This window comes from Somniosus microcephalus, chromosome 6 (genome assembly GCF_052327205.1).
Source record: "Somniosus microcephalus isolate GS21.2 chromosome 6, FLI_Smic_1.0, whole genome shotgun sequence".
In the NCBI taxonomy this organism is placed as follows: Eukaryota; Metazoa; Chordata; class Chondrichthyes; order Squaliformes; family Somniosidae; genus Somniosus; species Somniosus microcephalus.
The window spans coordinates 187,116,690-187,132,668 of record NC_140992.1 but is presented as its reverse complement, the minus strand read 5'-3'; the positions used below and the strand labels follow the sequence as shown (position 1 = coordinate 187,132,668).

Below are 15,979 nucleotides of genomic sequence, written 5' to 3'. Positions count from 1 at the left end.
CAATGAGCCAGAATTGACTCCACCGCCAGAACAGGATAGTCGAGAAAGGTGTTATCCAGTCCGGATCAGGAAGCCTCCTCAAAGACTGAACTTATAAATGACTATTTCAGTTGATGTATATATTACTGAGGGAATTGTAATTGTAATTAGTTATTATTTAGTTGTTAAATGAATGTTATATACTGTTTATCTAAAAGGGGAGGAATTGTTGTGTATGTACCTTTAAGGGAATAACTGGTCTTAGACTGCAGTACCGGCAGTGATCACCCCTGTATAAAAGGCCCTAGCAGGCTTCTGTAGTTTCAGATTCAAGCTGCCTCTTGTTCAGTAAAGTACCTGTTAACTGTTCTCCCGAAGTCCGTGTATTATTGAGGCGCGGACTTTACAAGCAGTGGGTCTGTGGGGGTGAGAGGGGTCGAAATGTCAGCTGCAGAGGTGAGTCATGGGTGTAAGTGTGGACAGGTAAGTATGAGATGTGAGTGTAAAGTGTTGGAAAAAGTTTCCTTACCTTTGCTTCTTTCTGCAGGCTTCAACCTTTGAGGTGCTTCATCTCAACGGCAGAGATGACAGAATGGCTGCTGCATTCTCAGATGCAGCAACCATCTGATTTCTGCTGAGGAGAGAGGTCTTGGTGAGCTTGTGTGTAAGGGCTCACCTTAGAACAGAGGTTGTCAGTGTTTGACAGCTTCTCAAAGCTGTCAAACGCTGACAATTCATCTGTCAAAATTTTTTCAACAGATGAAGCGTCATACGCTGATGTCATCTGTCACCGGCTTTCCCTTAATTGGCCGGTAAGCCCGCCAAGGTCAATCAAAGGAAAATAGCGGGGTTGGTCAGACGTCGCTGGGGGTGGGACTAAAACCCAAAAACTAGAAGTCCCACCTCCAGCACGTCTCCATTGAGAAAATCCAGCCCATTCTCTTAAGAATGAAAGCATTTATACAGCGCCTTTCACAACCCCAGGACATCCCAAAGCACTTTACAGCCAATGAAGTACTTTTTGAAGTGTAGTCACTGTTGTAATATAGGAAAACGCAGCAGCCAATTTGTGCACAGCAAGATCCCACAAACAGCAATGTGATAATGACTAGAAAATCTGGATTGTTTTGTGATGTTGATTGAGGGATAAATATTGGCCAGGGCACCAGGGATACCTATCCTGCTCTTCTTCGAAATAGTGCCCTGGGATCTTTTATGTCCACCTGAGAGAGCAGCCGGGGCCTCGGTTTAATGTCTCACCCAAAAGACGACTCTTCTGACAGTGCAGTACTCCCTCAGCACTGCACTGCACTGTCAGGCTGGATTTTGTGCTCAAGTGTTTGGAGAGGGATTTGAACCCACGTCCCTCTGCCTCAGAGGCGAGAGCGCTACCACTGAGCCACGGCCGACACTGTACGATTCACAAGGTCTGAATTCTTACAGTGCAGGGAAAATGTCATTAATATTCTGAAAAGAAAACAAAGGAGCATTTTTAATTAAAAGGAGTTTTCAGTAGTTAACATTTCAGTAATAAGTTCCTCTCATGGTTTACCGCTCGCGGGCAAACTGCGTTGACGGCAACTCGCCGCTATACGCTGTGGGACTGTATCCAATTCTGAACTCACACATTGGAAACTCACTGGGAGTCGGAGAGAAAAGCCTGTCGATGTAGGCAGTGCCTGCGAAACCGGTTCCCCAGAACATTATCTAACACAGGACAGACCTGCTATTGTCTAGAATACCGAAGAAGCCAGACAATCTGCTGGTTTTAATCATTCACAGAATCTGTCCAATAAGTACTAATTAACAGAAGCTGATTGCTGTTTGTGGTGATTTTCAGCAGTGGTAAAGTCACAGATAAGATACCGTGAGATTGAATTTCCGCGGGAGAATCCATGGACACCCTGGTAAAAATGCGTAAACATACGACTAACTGGATTGCTCTTCGAAAGAGGGCGCAGGCTTGATGGGCTGAATGGCCTCCTTCTGTGCTGTACTATTCTATGATTCTGTGATTGGGAGAATATCATGGGAATTCACCCCCCATGTGTGTTAAGAAAGGTAATTGATGCAGTGTATCCTTGGATCAGGAATATTTTAGTGGAATGTAATACTGAAAGTTTGGCTCTTGGCAAGAGATTTCGTCCATTGGAAATCCAGTTTGGATGAAGCATATTAAGTCATAAGAACTTAAAATAGCTGAGCGGGAGAAGAGCATTCAGATTGCAGAAGCTCACCTCTCCAGTGCCTTAGATGTGTTGAAATTCACATTTCCCTAATTTAATTTGGTTTTCTCTGCTCCCCCCTGTCCTGACTTATTCTGATGTAATAGTCTGGGTTCACCGTATCCAAACCTTTAATATTTTATATACCTCCATGTGATCTCTCCTACTTTTTAATCCATGTTTTACCCTATATTCCTGTGGCTTTTAGTTCCATTAGAAGCCTTTTGTGTGGAACTTTTGCCAAATTCTTCCTGAAAGTCCGAATTAAATAAATCAGTGTCACTGGGGTAGAACGTGCATGGGGATCCTCCCAACTTCCCATTGCAACAGTGACAGGAGATTGGCAGAAATCCTGGAAAAATGGCGATAACAGCCGTTTTTCCCAGGGTTTCCGGTGAAGCAATGCGGGAGATCAGGAGAACCCCAATGGAATTTCCACCCCAATGGCTTTACAAAACAGGCCACCAATCTGAGCACCTCAACTGATTTGGTGAGATTGGCTATACGAGCCTCCCAGGATCCCTTTCAAACACCCCGTCAACTTCTTGCTCGGTCAGGTTCAGCTCATAACACACAGTTATTCATTGCAACAGATCCATCTATTGGGATGGGAAATAGTGACACACTTAACAGAGTCTCGCAAACAAATGGCACCATTTTACCATCACCGTACCAGCTGTCAGCCGTGCAGAAGGTGTGGACTGTTACTCCATTTCTTATATTTGTGGGTTACCTGTACAGGAAGGTCTCTAGTTCCTGCAAGGCCATGGCCACCACTTGGTCCCCGAGACAGTCGCCAATCACCATCGCCACCTGGACATTCTCTTCCAGCATCTGGATGGAAAAGGGCAAAGTTCGAAGGTCAAGGTAACTGTGCACAAAACACAACACAACATATAACTTGACCTCTTTTAGGAGCCATGCCTTTGGTCCCAATGAGTGGAGACAATCTGTTCATCCTCTTTAAAACTCCAGTCATTACCCCTTTTACAAGGGTGTTGTAATTATGCACAAACTATTGGAACTGTGGCTATTGAGTTTGTTTTCATTCTGATCAGTATATACTTTTACACTTCAGTCTATAGGACCCACCTAATAGCTCAGAGTGTAAGTGCATCGCAGGTTGAGGTAATGACACAAACAGACCAGGCAGTCACCATCTCTTTTTTAAATTCATTCTTGGTATGTGGGCATCGCTGGCAAGGTCATCATTTATTGCCCATTCCTAATTGCCCTTGAGAAGTTGGTGGTGAGCTGCCTTCTTGAACCGCAGCAGTCCGTGTGGTGAAGGTATTCCCACAGTGCTGTCCGGGAGGAAGTTCCGGGATTTTGACCGAACGACGATGGCGATATATTTCCAAGTCAGGATGGCGTGTGACTTGGAGGGGAACTTGGAGGTGGTGGTGTTCCCATGCGCCTGCTGCCCTTGTTCTTCAAGGTGGCAGAGGTCACGGGTTTAGGAGTTGCTGTTGATTCCCCATCAGTTGGGATAGTGGTGAGAGGCATAGGAACAGGAGGAGGCCATTCAGCCCCTTGAGCCTGTTCCGCCATTCAATTAGATCATGGCTGATCTGCATCTTAACCCCAACTATCCTCCTAGGTAACCATCAATACCTTTGCTTAACAAAATTGATCAATCTCAGTTTTAACATTTTCAATTGACCACCCCCCCCCACCCCCAGCCTCAAACAGCTTTTTGAGGGAGAGATATCTGGAACTCTTGATCGAGTTTTTTGATGAGGTAACAGAGAGGGTTGATGAGGGTAATGAGGTTGATGTAATGTACATGGATTTCCAAAAGGCGTTCGACAAAGTGCCACATAAGAGGCCTGCCAGCAAAGTTGAAGCCCATGGAATAAAAGGGACAGTGGCAGCACAGATACAAAATTGACTAAGTGACAGGAAACAGAGAGTAGTGGTGAATGGTTGTTTTTTGGACTGGAGGAAGGTGTTCCCCAGGGGTCAGTTCTAGGACCACTGCTTTTCTTGATATCTATTAATGACTTGGACATGGGTGTACAGGGCACAATTTCAAAATTTGCTGGTGACACAAAACTTGGAAGTATAGTGAACAGTGAGGAGGAGAGTGATAGACTTCAAGAGGACATAGATAGACTGGTGGAATGGGCGGACATGTGGCAGATAAAATTTAACGCAGAAAAGTGTGAAGTGATACATTTTGGTAGAAAGAATGGAGAGAGGACAAATAAACTAAAGGGTACAATCCTAAAGGGGGTGCACGAACAGAGAGACCTGGGGGTGCACAAATCGTTGAAGGTGGCAGGGCAGGTTGAGAAAGCAGTTAAAAAGGCTTGTGGGACCCTGGGCTTCATAAATAGAGGTATAGTGGGAGTAATTCGGCATCGCCCCATTTGGGGCGCAATTCTCGACCGGGCGCACAGCGCAAATTATCGCCACCTACTGCGAAATTGGTCTGTCTCGCCCCTGGAGCCGATTGCAGCGCTAAATCAGGCGCTGCACGACTCTCTTAAGGCGCTAAGCTGGAGGAGCGAGGCGCTAACTCAGAGGGCGGGCGCAGCACAGGTGCTGTCAGTTAGCGATTGCACACAGACACGCTGGCGCCAGTCAGCTCTTAAAGGGGAGGGTCGATTTTGATTTGCAGCCGCTCCTTGCGCATCGGAGCCCTGAATTTCGGCCTGGACAGACCTGTTGCCAAATCCTGCAGCCAAGGACCATGGAGAGGGTCAGGGAGCGAGCGCAACATTTCAGCGAGGGGGCCTTGGAGGCTCTGGTTGGCGCGGTGGAGCGCAGGCGATCTCTCCTGTACCCGGAGAGTGGCAGGAGGCCTCTGCCCAGCGAGTACCGAAAAGCTTGGAGGGAGGTGGCTCACAGAGTGACCTCCAGCAGCATGGTGCCTAGGACCCCTGTGCAATGCAGGAAGAAGTTCAACGACCTCACTCGGGTCGTCAGGGTGAGTGCCTTTTTCAGAAACCTCTTCATCCCTCCATCTCGACCTAGCTTTATAGCCAAAGGGTCTTGAAAGCCCCAATGCCCAGCACTCCTCCAACACCTTTGGCCCTTTCAGGAAACTCACATGCACATTCAGCACTTTGCACACAGTAAGGGCTATTCGACCATGGGAGGCATTTCAGCTAAGATCATGGCTGCATATTTACTCAGACCCCGTCTTTTTTCTTGCAGGGCAAGCTGGCACATAATAGGAGACAGCAGCAATGGACCGGGGGAGGCCGGCCTCACCTTCAAGCCCTGACCGATCTGGAGCAGCGAGTCCACCGGATGTGGCAAGCCGGATGCTTGGCCCCATCGCCACTGGAGACGCCGACCCCATTCTGGCCAGCAATGGTAAGGGCAGCTGTAGCTCCCATGACCGGAAAGCCCTGCAGCGGGCAGTCAAAACTGCCCAATGCATTACCGGCACCCGGCTACCGACCATAGAACATATATATCAGAAACGCTGCCTACGGAGGGCACGGTCCATCATCAAAGACCCTACCCACCCCAGCCACAGTCTGTTCGCCCTCCTACCATCTGGAAGACGCTACAGATGCATTCGCACCCGTACGACCAGATTTAGGAACAGCTTCTTTCCCAGGGCTGTCATCCTACTGAACTCCACAAATAAACACTAAAGCCTGCACATCTGCCGATGCACTTTATTATGGTCATATTTATGCTAATATATATGTACAAATGTATGTTGAAATGTTTAAGTGTCCTAATCCAAATTGTACACTCTCGGGAGCCGCAAGCCTACATTTCGTTGTACTGCACTTGTGCACTAACAATGACAATAAAAGTTGATTTGATTTGATTTTGATTTGTTCCTCACAACAGCACCCTTTGACACTTTCGATCCAAATCAGTACATCGCTGCACTCATTCCTCCCTTGCTGCCACCCTGTCCTCACGGTAAAGCCACTCTTGTACCTCCCTACTTTCAGATGCTGATTCATCAGGTGAGGAGGCGGGCCCTCAAGCTTCCACTGGGAGTGAATCTGAAGGCGAGGAGGAAGAGGAAGCCGGACCATCAGCGCAACCCTCTGCCGAGGCAGCCCATGGCCATACTTGGGACACGCCTTCCCTGGAGGGGAGCGGGGCGGAATGGTCTGATGAGGGTGAAGCTTCAGGACCCAGCGGGCTGCAGCAACGCGAGGGGGGTAGGGAAGCTCGGGGGCCTTCTCCCCGGAGGGAGAGTATGGCCTCCAGTCCTGCTACAGTGAGCGCAGAAGAGGTGCGGCTCCTCGCTGAAATGAGCGCCCAGGCGGAGCAAAGGCACACTGAGCTCATGGCTGCAGTGGCAAGCATGCCCAAATCCATTGAGTCACTGGCAAGGAGTGTCCAGGACTTCGGTGCAGCACAGGCGTCTGCCACGCAAATGCTAAGTGCTACAATGCAGTCAGTGGGTGGTCTCATGCAGATGCAGATTGAGGCCACGCGAGCACTAACTGCTGCCACCCTCGCTGGATCGGGCAGATTTCCCCGGGGCTCTCACCGCGCCGCAGCAGGCCAGCAATCTGTGCTCCCGCAGATTGCTGCGCATGCTGAAGTGCTGCCCCGTGGGAGTGCCAGTGTGTCGGTCGAGCGGGGAGTTGCTGTCCTCTCTCAGGATGACAGCATTCCTGCTGCTAGCACTGTCACTTCTCCACTGCAGTTGCCACCACCTGTAGGACAGACTGCTGCCGCCCATGCAGAGTTGGAGCAGTCAGCAGCCTGGCCCTCCAGGCCCAGAGCTGGTCCAGGCCATCCCTCAAGGGCATCTGCAGTCTCAGTTTCTGACACTCAGCAGCCTTCCCCCAGCCTTGCTGCAGCCACTGGGGTCCCAGTGCGGAGGAGCTGCAGGGTGGGAAGGGGGCAATTTCACAAGGGAAGCAGATCACCCTCGAAGGGCAAAAAGTAGAAGGTGTGGCAAAATGTGGTTCATTGTTTTTTTGAAGGCCGAGGATCGTGGTCATATCTTTGTTACTGTTTTGGACATTGTCTCCAGGTTGTGAGAACCAGTTATGTGATTGACTGTTTCTTTGTGTCTTTCTTTCTATTACTTTGTCATGCGGGAAGGATACACAGTTTTGTTAATAAAGAAGTGTGTTAATTCAAAATGTGCATGCTTGCTCTTTGCACTCATTGTTGCCTTGACCGGTTTAGGGGTTGCGGCATGGTTCCATTCAGGTTCTTTGAATGGCAGAAGCCATTCCCTCAGAGGGGGCCTAGAAGCGACTTGCGATAAGCCTTTGATGGACAGCCCTTGCACTTTGTGCCTCCCTCCCGCCTTGGTGCTGCTCCTCCTCCTCCTCCTCCTCCTCCTCTGCTGGTGCTCCAAGGCCCGCTGGCATTGGCTGGGTCCTGAGGATTGCCAGGTGATGCAGCATGCAGCAGACAACAACGAAGTGGGAGACTCGCTCAGGCGAGCACTGCAGGGCTCCTCCAGAATGGTCCAGACAGCGGAACCGTTGCTTGAGCACGCCGATTGTGTGCTCAATGATGTTCCTGGTAGCTTGATGGCTCTCGTTGTATCATTCTTCTGCAGGGGTACTGGGTGAATGGAGCGGGGTCATCAGCCAGGTGCACAGAGGATAGCCCTTGTCCCCGAGAAGCCAACTTCCTGGGTGAAGCGGGGCCTCAAAAAGGTCTGCCACAGAAGTCTGGCGCAGGATGAAGGCATCGTGGCTGCTGCCTGGAAATTGGGCATTGAAAGCGAGTATCAGCTGTCTGTGGTCACAGACCAACTGGACGTTCAAGGAATGGAAGCCCTTTCGGTTGCGGAAATCCTCGGCATTCTCTTGCGGCGCCCGCAAAGCCACATGGGTGCAGTCAATGGTGCCCTGCACCATGGGGAAGCCCGCTATTCTTGCAAAGCCCGCTGCACGATCTTGCTGCTTGTCGGGGGTCATCGGGAAAGAGATGTACTCTCGTCTCCTTTTAAAGAGGGCATTTGTGACTTGACGGATGCAGCAATGCACCGCGAACTGGGAGATATTGGCAATGTCCCCAGTAGCAGATTGAAAGGAGCCGGTGGCATAAAAGTTGAGAGCCACTGTTACCTTCACTGCCACCGACAGAGATGTCCTGCTCCTCAGTTGAGGTTGCAGATCTGGCTGGAGGAGGTGGCAGAGCTCAGTGACCACCTCCTTGCTGAATCGCAGCCTTCGCAAACACTGCTCCTCAGACATATTGATGTATGAGAACTGTTGTCGAAAAGCCCTGGGAAGGTAAGGTCTCCTGTACCGATGCCTGTTGGCCCTCCTCCGTCTGGCCACGATTGCCACTCTATCTCTGCTTCTCTGTGCCCTTTCAATGTGATGGAGAAGCACGATGTGCCCATCCATTGCAGCCCCCATAATATGTGGGCAATCAAAGTTATGCCGGTGAAAAAGCAAAGCAACTACAAAGTTATGGGCAGAAGCCAAAACTACCTCAGACAGCGTTGACTCAATGCAGAAGTCTCTCTTTCTCCCTTTGTCTCTCAGCAAATCTCTCTCTCTCTGAACGAGTGGTCCAAAAATGGCTAGCACACAGAAGACGGGAAGAGCCCCCTTTAAATAGCACCCCCCAGCCCCTCAGCCCCACAGAGACTGGGAAGCGTTCCAGTCAACCTATCATTGGTAGCGACAGGCAGAAAGGAGGGGGGCGTCACTGAATTTCTCGTCCGTGGTGCCCCAAGGGCGTTGCACTTTGGAATGATGTCAAGATCTGCGTGCGCAGGAGAGTGGGCGGTAGGGTTTAGCGCCGCCGCTAAATGTCCGCTCAATTTCACGAGAGGCGCAGGGCTTGCTGTGCCCGGGCGCTAGTTGGTTAGCGCCCCACTTATCGCCCTCATAGAGTACAAATGTGTGGAAATTATGATGAACCTGTATAAAATACTGGTTCGGCCCCAACTGGAGTATTGTGTCCAATTCTGGGCACCGCACTTTAGGAAGGATGTGAAGGCCTTAGAGAGGGTGCAGAAAAGATTTATGAGAATGATTCCAAGGATGAGGGACTTCAGTTATGTTGATAGACTGCAGAAGTTGGGGTTGTTCTCCTTGGAGCAGATAATATTGAGAGGAGATTTGATAGAGGTGTTCAAAATCATGAGGGATCTTGGCAGAGTAGATAGAGAGAAACTGTTCCCATTGGCAGAAGGGTGGAGAACCAGAGGACACAGATTTAAGGTGATTGTCAAAAGAACCAAAGGTAATGTGAGGAAACGTTTTTACACAGCGAGTGGTTAAGATCTGGAATGGTGGTAGAGGCAGACTCAATCTTATCTTTCAAAAGGGAGTTGGATAAGTATCTGAAGGAAATTTTTTTTGCAGGGCTATGGGGAAAGGGCGGGGGAGTGGGACTGGCTGAGGTGCTCTTGCAGAGAGCCGGCATGGGCTCGACGGGTCGAATGGCCGAATGGCCTTCTTCTGTGCTGTAACCATTCTATGATTCTATGATCACGTCCAAAGCACAGAGGGGCTGAAGAGGAGGAGCCTGAAGAATCACAAAGGGTATGTGGGGTTGGATGGGGGGCAGATGTCTGGGCCTGAAATTATCAGGGGTGGAGGTCTAAAGTCTCTTATGTGTCCGATGCACCCCAATATGGTTGACCATGCTGGTGGGTACCAGTGTGCAAAAGGCTCATTAAAGCCCCAGGATTTATTTCAATTAGAGGGTCTCTCCATGGGAACACCTGAGCCTCGGGGAAGCACGTGGCTTGGAGGCGGTATGGGGGGGAGCGGGGAGGGAGAATCTTGCTCCCGAATGCCCTTCTCCTTATTATAGGGCCACCCTTCCTTGTTGCTGCTGTTTTTTTTTTAGCAAGGAGATGTAAAGTCCCCACCTGCTATATGTATATATAAATAAAAGAAGAAATGGCATGAACAGCGGCAGCCCTTAACTGGCTGCTGGCACCCAATACCCCATGGTGCTTTCAGCACGTCATGCTCCATGCACCGGGTATGACACAGAACTATATAAATGTGGTGGCCTCACATTATCGTGCTGGCCTTCCACTGACCTGGGTCACAATCACCGGCAGGCTGGAGTGATAGTAGCCTTCATGGTCAGACTCGGGCTCCTCCTCTCTGTACCAGTCGTTCACCTCAGCTTCCAGCGCTTTCTGCATCCAGTCCGACACAGCCACCTGGAATGAAGAAACAATGGAAATCAAGGGCTTGATTCATTTCAATTAGCTCATACTATGTCGACTTTTTTGGCTTATTTTCTCCCATTTTAAGCATCCCCCTGAGCAACACTCTGCTTCCAACAGACAGGGCAAGTGACCTGACCTGGTCTTGCCTCTCATGTAAGGCCTCCACCTGGGCTGATTGTACACCAGCCCAGCCACTGGCTAGCTGTACAATGGCCTGTTTAATATGGCATGTTGGAGGCTGAGGCTTTGAACCTGTTTCTCTCATGACGGGAGGCTGGTCGCTCGATACCAGGCCACTTGGTCTCCGTTCAGGTGGAGATGTCCTCTCCGAAACAACCTCTCTGCCATGCTTCACGAGCACTGTAAGGCACTAGGTGGTAGACCTAGCCACTTCAATAGGTGACATTTCAATTCGACACCACACCACTGTAAGAACCTCAAGTGCCCCAAATTGGATGGCCGGTCAATATAAGACCAATACTTAGCACGAGGAGTCACTGGCACATTCGGCAACTAATATCGACCATTTTGTAGTTACCAGACATACTAAAGACATCGACGAGCAGGGCAGAATGACGACACCAATTACACACACCACACTCCATGGGGGTGCAATTGATCTTGGGCAGTGCGCAAGACAGGCAATAGTGAATCGATGGCTTGGTTTACACACCACCCGATTTTCTTTTCCACTCACTTCTACTCCCCAAGGCCAGTTTCACTAATCTTGAATAGCTGAAAATTGAAAATGGGATTTTAGTTGGACTAGATCCAGAATTTTTATCCAGCAGCATAGCAGGGGCATTTGCTAGGGTGGTACAACACATAAGGTGAATCTCCCGACAGCTTCTTCCCCCTTCTCAATGTTTTCTCTCTCCCCTCCCCTCCTCTCATCTCCCCTCTCCTTTCCCCATTCCCTTCCTCCACTCATCTCCCTGTCCTCTCCCCTCTCCCCTTCTCTGCCCTCATCCTCCTCCCCTCCCCTCCCCTCCCCTCCTCCCCTTTCCCCATCCTCATCCCCAGCTCCTCTCCCCTCCTCTCCTCTTCCCATCCTCATCCCCCCCTCCCCTCTCCCCTCTCCCCGCTCCCTGCTCCCCTCCTGCTCCCCACTTCTCCCCATCCTCATCCCCGCCCCTGCTCTCCTCTCCCCATCCTCATCCCCCTCCCCCTCCCCTCCACCCTCCCCTCCTCTCTCCATTCTCATCCACCTCTCCACCCCACTCCTCTCCATTCCCCTCCACTCCCCTCTCCCCACCCCTCCCTTCTCCTCCCCTCTACTCTCCCCTCCCCTCTCCTCTCCCCTCACCTCTCCTCTCTCCCCTCCATTCTCCTCTCCCGTCTCCCCCTCTCCTCTCCCCATCCCCTCCCCTCTCCTCACCCCCTCTCCTCACTTTCCTTCCTCTCCTCTCCCCTCCCCTCACCTCCTCTCTCCTCTCCCATCCCACTCCTTTCCCCTTTGACAAACAAGAAATATTTGATGTTGAGATTTAATTTTCAGTATGTGTTGTGAACGGTGTACTGTGATCATTGCAAGCAGTGTATCCAGTGAAGTCAGTAGATATGAAAATTGGGAGAAGTGTATAACGATCCAATATCGCCCATTTTACACTATCACCCCCCCTGAGCTTGATGCTGGTGTCTGTTCGCTGTCAGTGACAAACAGGAGTCTGATTCTGACAAGAGCTCATTAAAAGGACAACCTCCTCCTTCCACCACTGTGCGCCAGCAGCACAAGGCTGGGAGGCCAATGGGGATGGACAAGGAGACAGCCAGCTGCTCCTTAAAGGGGCATGGCAGCACGCTGAGGTGGGTTAGTGGGTATCAGCTGTTTGTGAAATTACCTGTGCTGGGTGGGCTCTTTGGCTCCACGGCAGCAGTCTTGTTTACCCCCAGTGTTCTCCCCTCCTCTCCTGACTCTTGCTGTGGTCTGGTTCCTAGGGAACCTCTTGGTTTGTATCCGTTGAATACATTCCGGGAATTTAACCAGATTTATTTCAAGTTAATAATTCGAGTAAAATAATGTTACATTTCTTCAAGTATTAACACAGAGTTCCCATAGTAGGCACCAACTGCTAGTTATCAGCAAGGTCACAAATTTGTAGATTTCATGGAAAAACAGATTGTATCGTGGAAAATGATTCCCTGGCCAAAATCTTGGAATCTCATGTAATTAATGCAGAATTTGATTTATTCATTCACGGTGAATATTCATCTGTATTCTCTCTGGAACGGCCTGTGCATGTGTCAGGCAGTGTTTTATAAGATTTCAGCCATCACAAAGATAAAACACAGTTTTAGCAAAGTCCAAGCCCATTCCCACTCGATGTCTACACTCAGACACAGTCCCAGTCCAATCCCATTCCCACTCGATACCCACACTCACACAGTCCCAGTCCAATCCCATTCCCACTCGATGTCTACACTCACACACAGTCCCAGTCCAATCCCATTCCCACTCGATGTCTACACTCACACACAGTCGCAGTCCAATCCCATTCCCACTCGATGTCTACACTCACACACAGTCCCAGTCCAATCCCATTCCCACTCGATGTCTACACTCACACACAGTCGCAGTCCAATCCCATTCCCACTCGATGTCTACACTCACACACGGTCCCAGTCCAATCCCATTCCCACTCGATGCCCACACTCACACACAGTGTGACACCATCCCATAGTAACCAGTGTAATACCATCCCATGGTTACCAATGTGATACCATCCCATGGTTACCAATGTAATACCATCCCATGGTTACCAATGTGATACCATCCCATGGTTACCAATGTGATAGCATCTCATGGTTACCAGTGGTTACCAGTGTGACACCATTGTACGGTGTGATAAAGTGTATACCCACTCCCGATGCTATAGGGCTCTAAGATCATGGGAAGTGGATGATGGCAGCCATCTGGGGCTCCAAATAAGTTGTCACAAGTCTCCTTGATTAAACAAACAGGCAACGGGGTTTATATAAACCCAATATTTTAGATTAGGGGCAAATTGTCAGGATAGAGAGACATAGGTCTGTGACAAGGTGGCTATTGTTCAATGAAACTTAACAAGAAAAGTGTGCAAGAGTGCTGAACCTTGGGGATACCAGAGGTAATGGTGCAGGGGAGGGAAAAGAAACCATTGCAGGAGGTTCTCTGGCTATGACTGGATAGATAAGAATGTAACCAGGTGAGCACCCAGCTGCTCCATGGAGGAGAGGCGTTGTCGGAGGATGGTGTGGTCAACTGTGTCAAAGGCTGCCGACAGGTCGAGAGGGATGAGTTGGGATAGATTACCACAGTGACAGTCACATGATGTTATTTTTTACATTGATTAGGACTTGTTCAGTGCTGTGGCAGTTGCAGAACCCTAATTGGAGGGGTTCAAATGTGGAATTGTGGGAAAGATGGGCATGGATTTGGGAGTTGACAACAGGTTCAAGGACTTGGTAGAGGAAAGGAAGGTTGGAGATGGGACAGTAGTTTGCAAGGACAGAGGGGTCAAGGGTGGGTTTTTTGAGGAGGGGAATCGGCAGATTTAAAAGGGAGGGGGGACAATACCTGAGGAGAGAGAACTGCTTACAATATCAGCTAGAATGAGGGTTAAGAAAGGAAGTTTGTGGTCAGAAGTTTAGTGGGAATAGGGTCGCAAGAGCAGGAGGTGGATTTCACGGATAAGATGAGCCCGGAGAAGGCATGAGGGGAAATAGGAGAAAAACTGGAGAAAGATGTGAGTTCTGGGCTAGGGTAGGGGGGGACCTTGGGGGAAATTTGGAGCATGGGCTCGGGGAAAGGAGGGATGTGGCAGAGACACTTTTTGAGACTCAGGGTGGAGGAGGCAGGGGAAGAGAGGTTTAAGGAGATGGTTGGTAGTGGAGTAAAGAAAGCAGGGGTTATCTTTGCATTCCAGGATGATCCTGGAGTAGTGAACAGTTTTGGCAGAGGAGAGCTGGGCCTGATAATGTTTGATGTGTTCCAGCCAGACGTGGCAATGAATGGCTAAACCAGCTGTGCAATGCATGGATGCCAGTGTGATAGCATCCTATGGTTTCCATTGGCTACCAGTGTGATAGCATCCTATGGTATCCATTGGTTACCAGTGTGATAGCATCCCATGGTTTCCATTGGTTACCAGTGTGATAGCATCCCATGGTTTCCATTGGTTACCAGTGTGATATCATCCCATGGTCACCATTGGTTACCAGGATATACATATGAACACAATCAGGCAATGCACAACTGGCAGGCAAATTCTCTTATTTGTTCCTTATTTGTTAGAGATTAAATGTAAGTGATTTAGGACAGAGAGCAAAAGAAACTTTTTTACAGAGGGTTGTGGCATGCACTATGGGAGTTAGTGATTGAAGCCGAACCATGTCAACATTTAAGAATAGGTTAGATAGGTGAGTGAAGGAAAGGGGATAAAGGGATATGGGAACAGGGCAGGCACATGGGCTGAGAAGGATAAACACCAACGTGGGCTGGTTGGGCCAAACAGCCTGTTTCCTTGTTGTAATTTCTTTGTAGTTCTATTAGTGGACTTGCTCCCCATTATTAGCTGGCATGTTTATCCTCTCGGTTTTTTCCACTCCTCTTCTGAAGACACAGCTGCCCAGTTCAAGGGGTACTGGTACCCTTCTGGTACCCTGCCAAAGTATCTGTTGTGCCTGAGTGAGCCTGCAGGCTATTTGACCATAAGGGCCATCACCGCCCAGACTAATCCTCTGTTCCCTTGAGGCCTACACACGTGTACTTTCCAGCAGGGGGTCACTGTGTGGCGATCAAGAATGGGAACTCTTGTCTGATTGCACCTCGCCCCCCCCCCCACCCCGAGGCTCTGAGCTCAGTTTTAGCACCTGATAATTACCTCAGGTGAGATTAGCGGATTTAGTACAGGCTGAAGATGGAACCTGGGCCAGCAGCTCACATTGCTTTGTTTACTCTTAAAAGTGTTCATGTAATTTTTGTTTAAAGCTGAGGCTTGCAAAGTTAATCCCACAAATACAAGTTTCAGTGGGCCTTCCCAAGATTAAAGTCCTTTAAAGGTCTCAACTCACCCGGACGGCATTAACATATTTATTCTGCAGCTGCTCCAGCGCATCTTGGGAAATCAGGGGGCCCGGTGAGGCAATGTCAACATCAGGACAGAGATCGGGGTGAGCTATCATTTCTGCACTGCTGGGGGAGAAAACAAAAAGGATAACAGGAAGCAAGGATGCGATAACACCATTACAGGAAAACATCAGGAAAGATTAACATTCCCAGACAATTACTGGATGTATTATTAGCATTGACTTCTTCTGAGGTGGGGCTCTTTCCCCTCAGTCGTAGGAGGCTTCCTGTCAGCAGTCAGCAAGATTCTTTGATGGCGAGAAGGGCAACATGAAAGAGGGAGACAAGTGAGTCGGGCGTGTGAAAGGACGAACTAGAGTCACAGAATCCTGCAGCAGAGAAGGAGGCCATTCGACTCATCGTGTTTGTGCCAGCTCTTTGGAAGAGCTCTGCAATTAGTCTGAATTGGCTGCTCTTTCCCCATAGCTCTGCAGATTTTTCCTTTTCAGGTATTCCCTTTTGAAAGTTACTATTGAATCTGCTTCCATCACCCTTTCAGGTAGTGCAGAAACTGTGGCAATCTCATTTCTACATTATTTCGGGAATGATGTTTCATTTCAATGGAGTAGC

General features: G+C 49.4%; 1 protein-coding gene across 1 annotated transcript in view; it reads right to left on the bottom strand.

Annotated features, from left to right (window-relative positions):
* The window catches only part of LOC147116240 (exocyst complex component 3-like protein), a 28,855-nt gene that overhangs the window by 6,688 nt on the left and 6,188 nt on the right, over positions 1-15,979 (bottom strand). The window contains exons 2-4 of the mRNA XM_085992027.1: positions 15,355-15,472; positions 10,168-10,293; positions 2,938-3,038 (exon numbers count right to left, since the gene is read on the bottom strand). Of these exons, the coding sequence (XP_085848153.1) occupies positions 2,938-3,038; positions 10,168-10,293; positions 15,355-15,472 (345 nt within the window). The remainder of the gene's footprint in view (positions 1-2,937; positions 3,039-10,167; positions 10,294-15,354; positions 15,473-15,979) is intronic.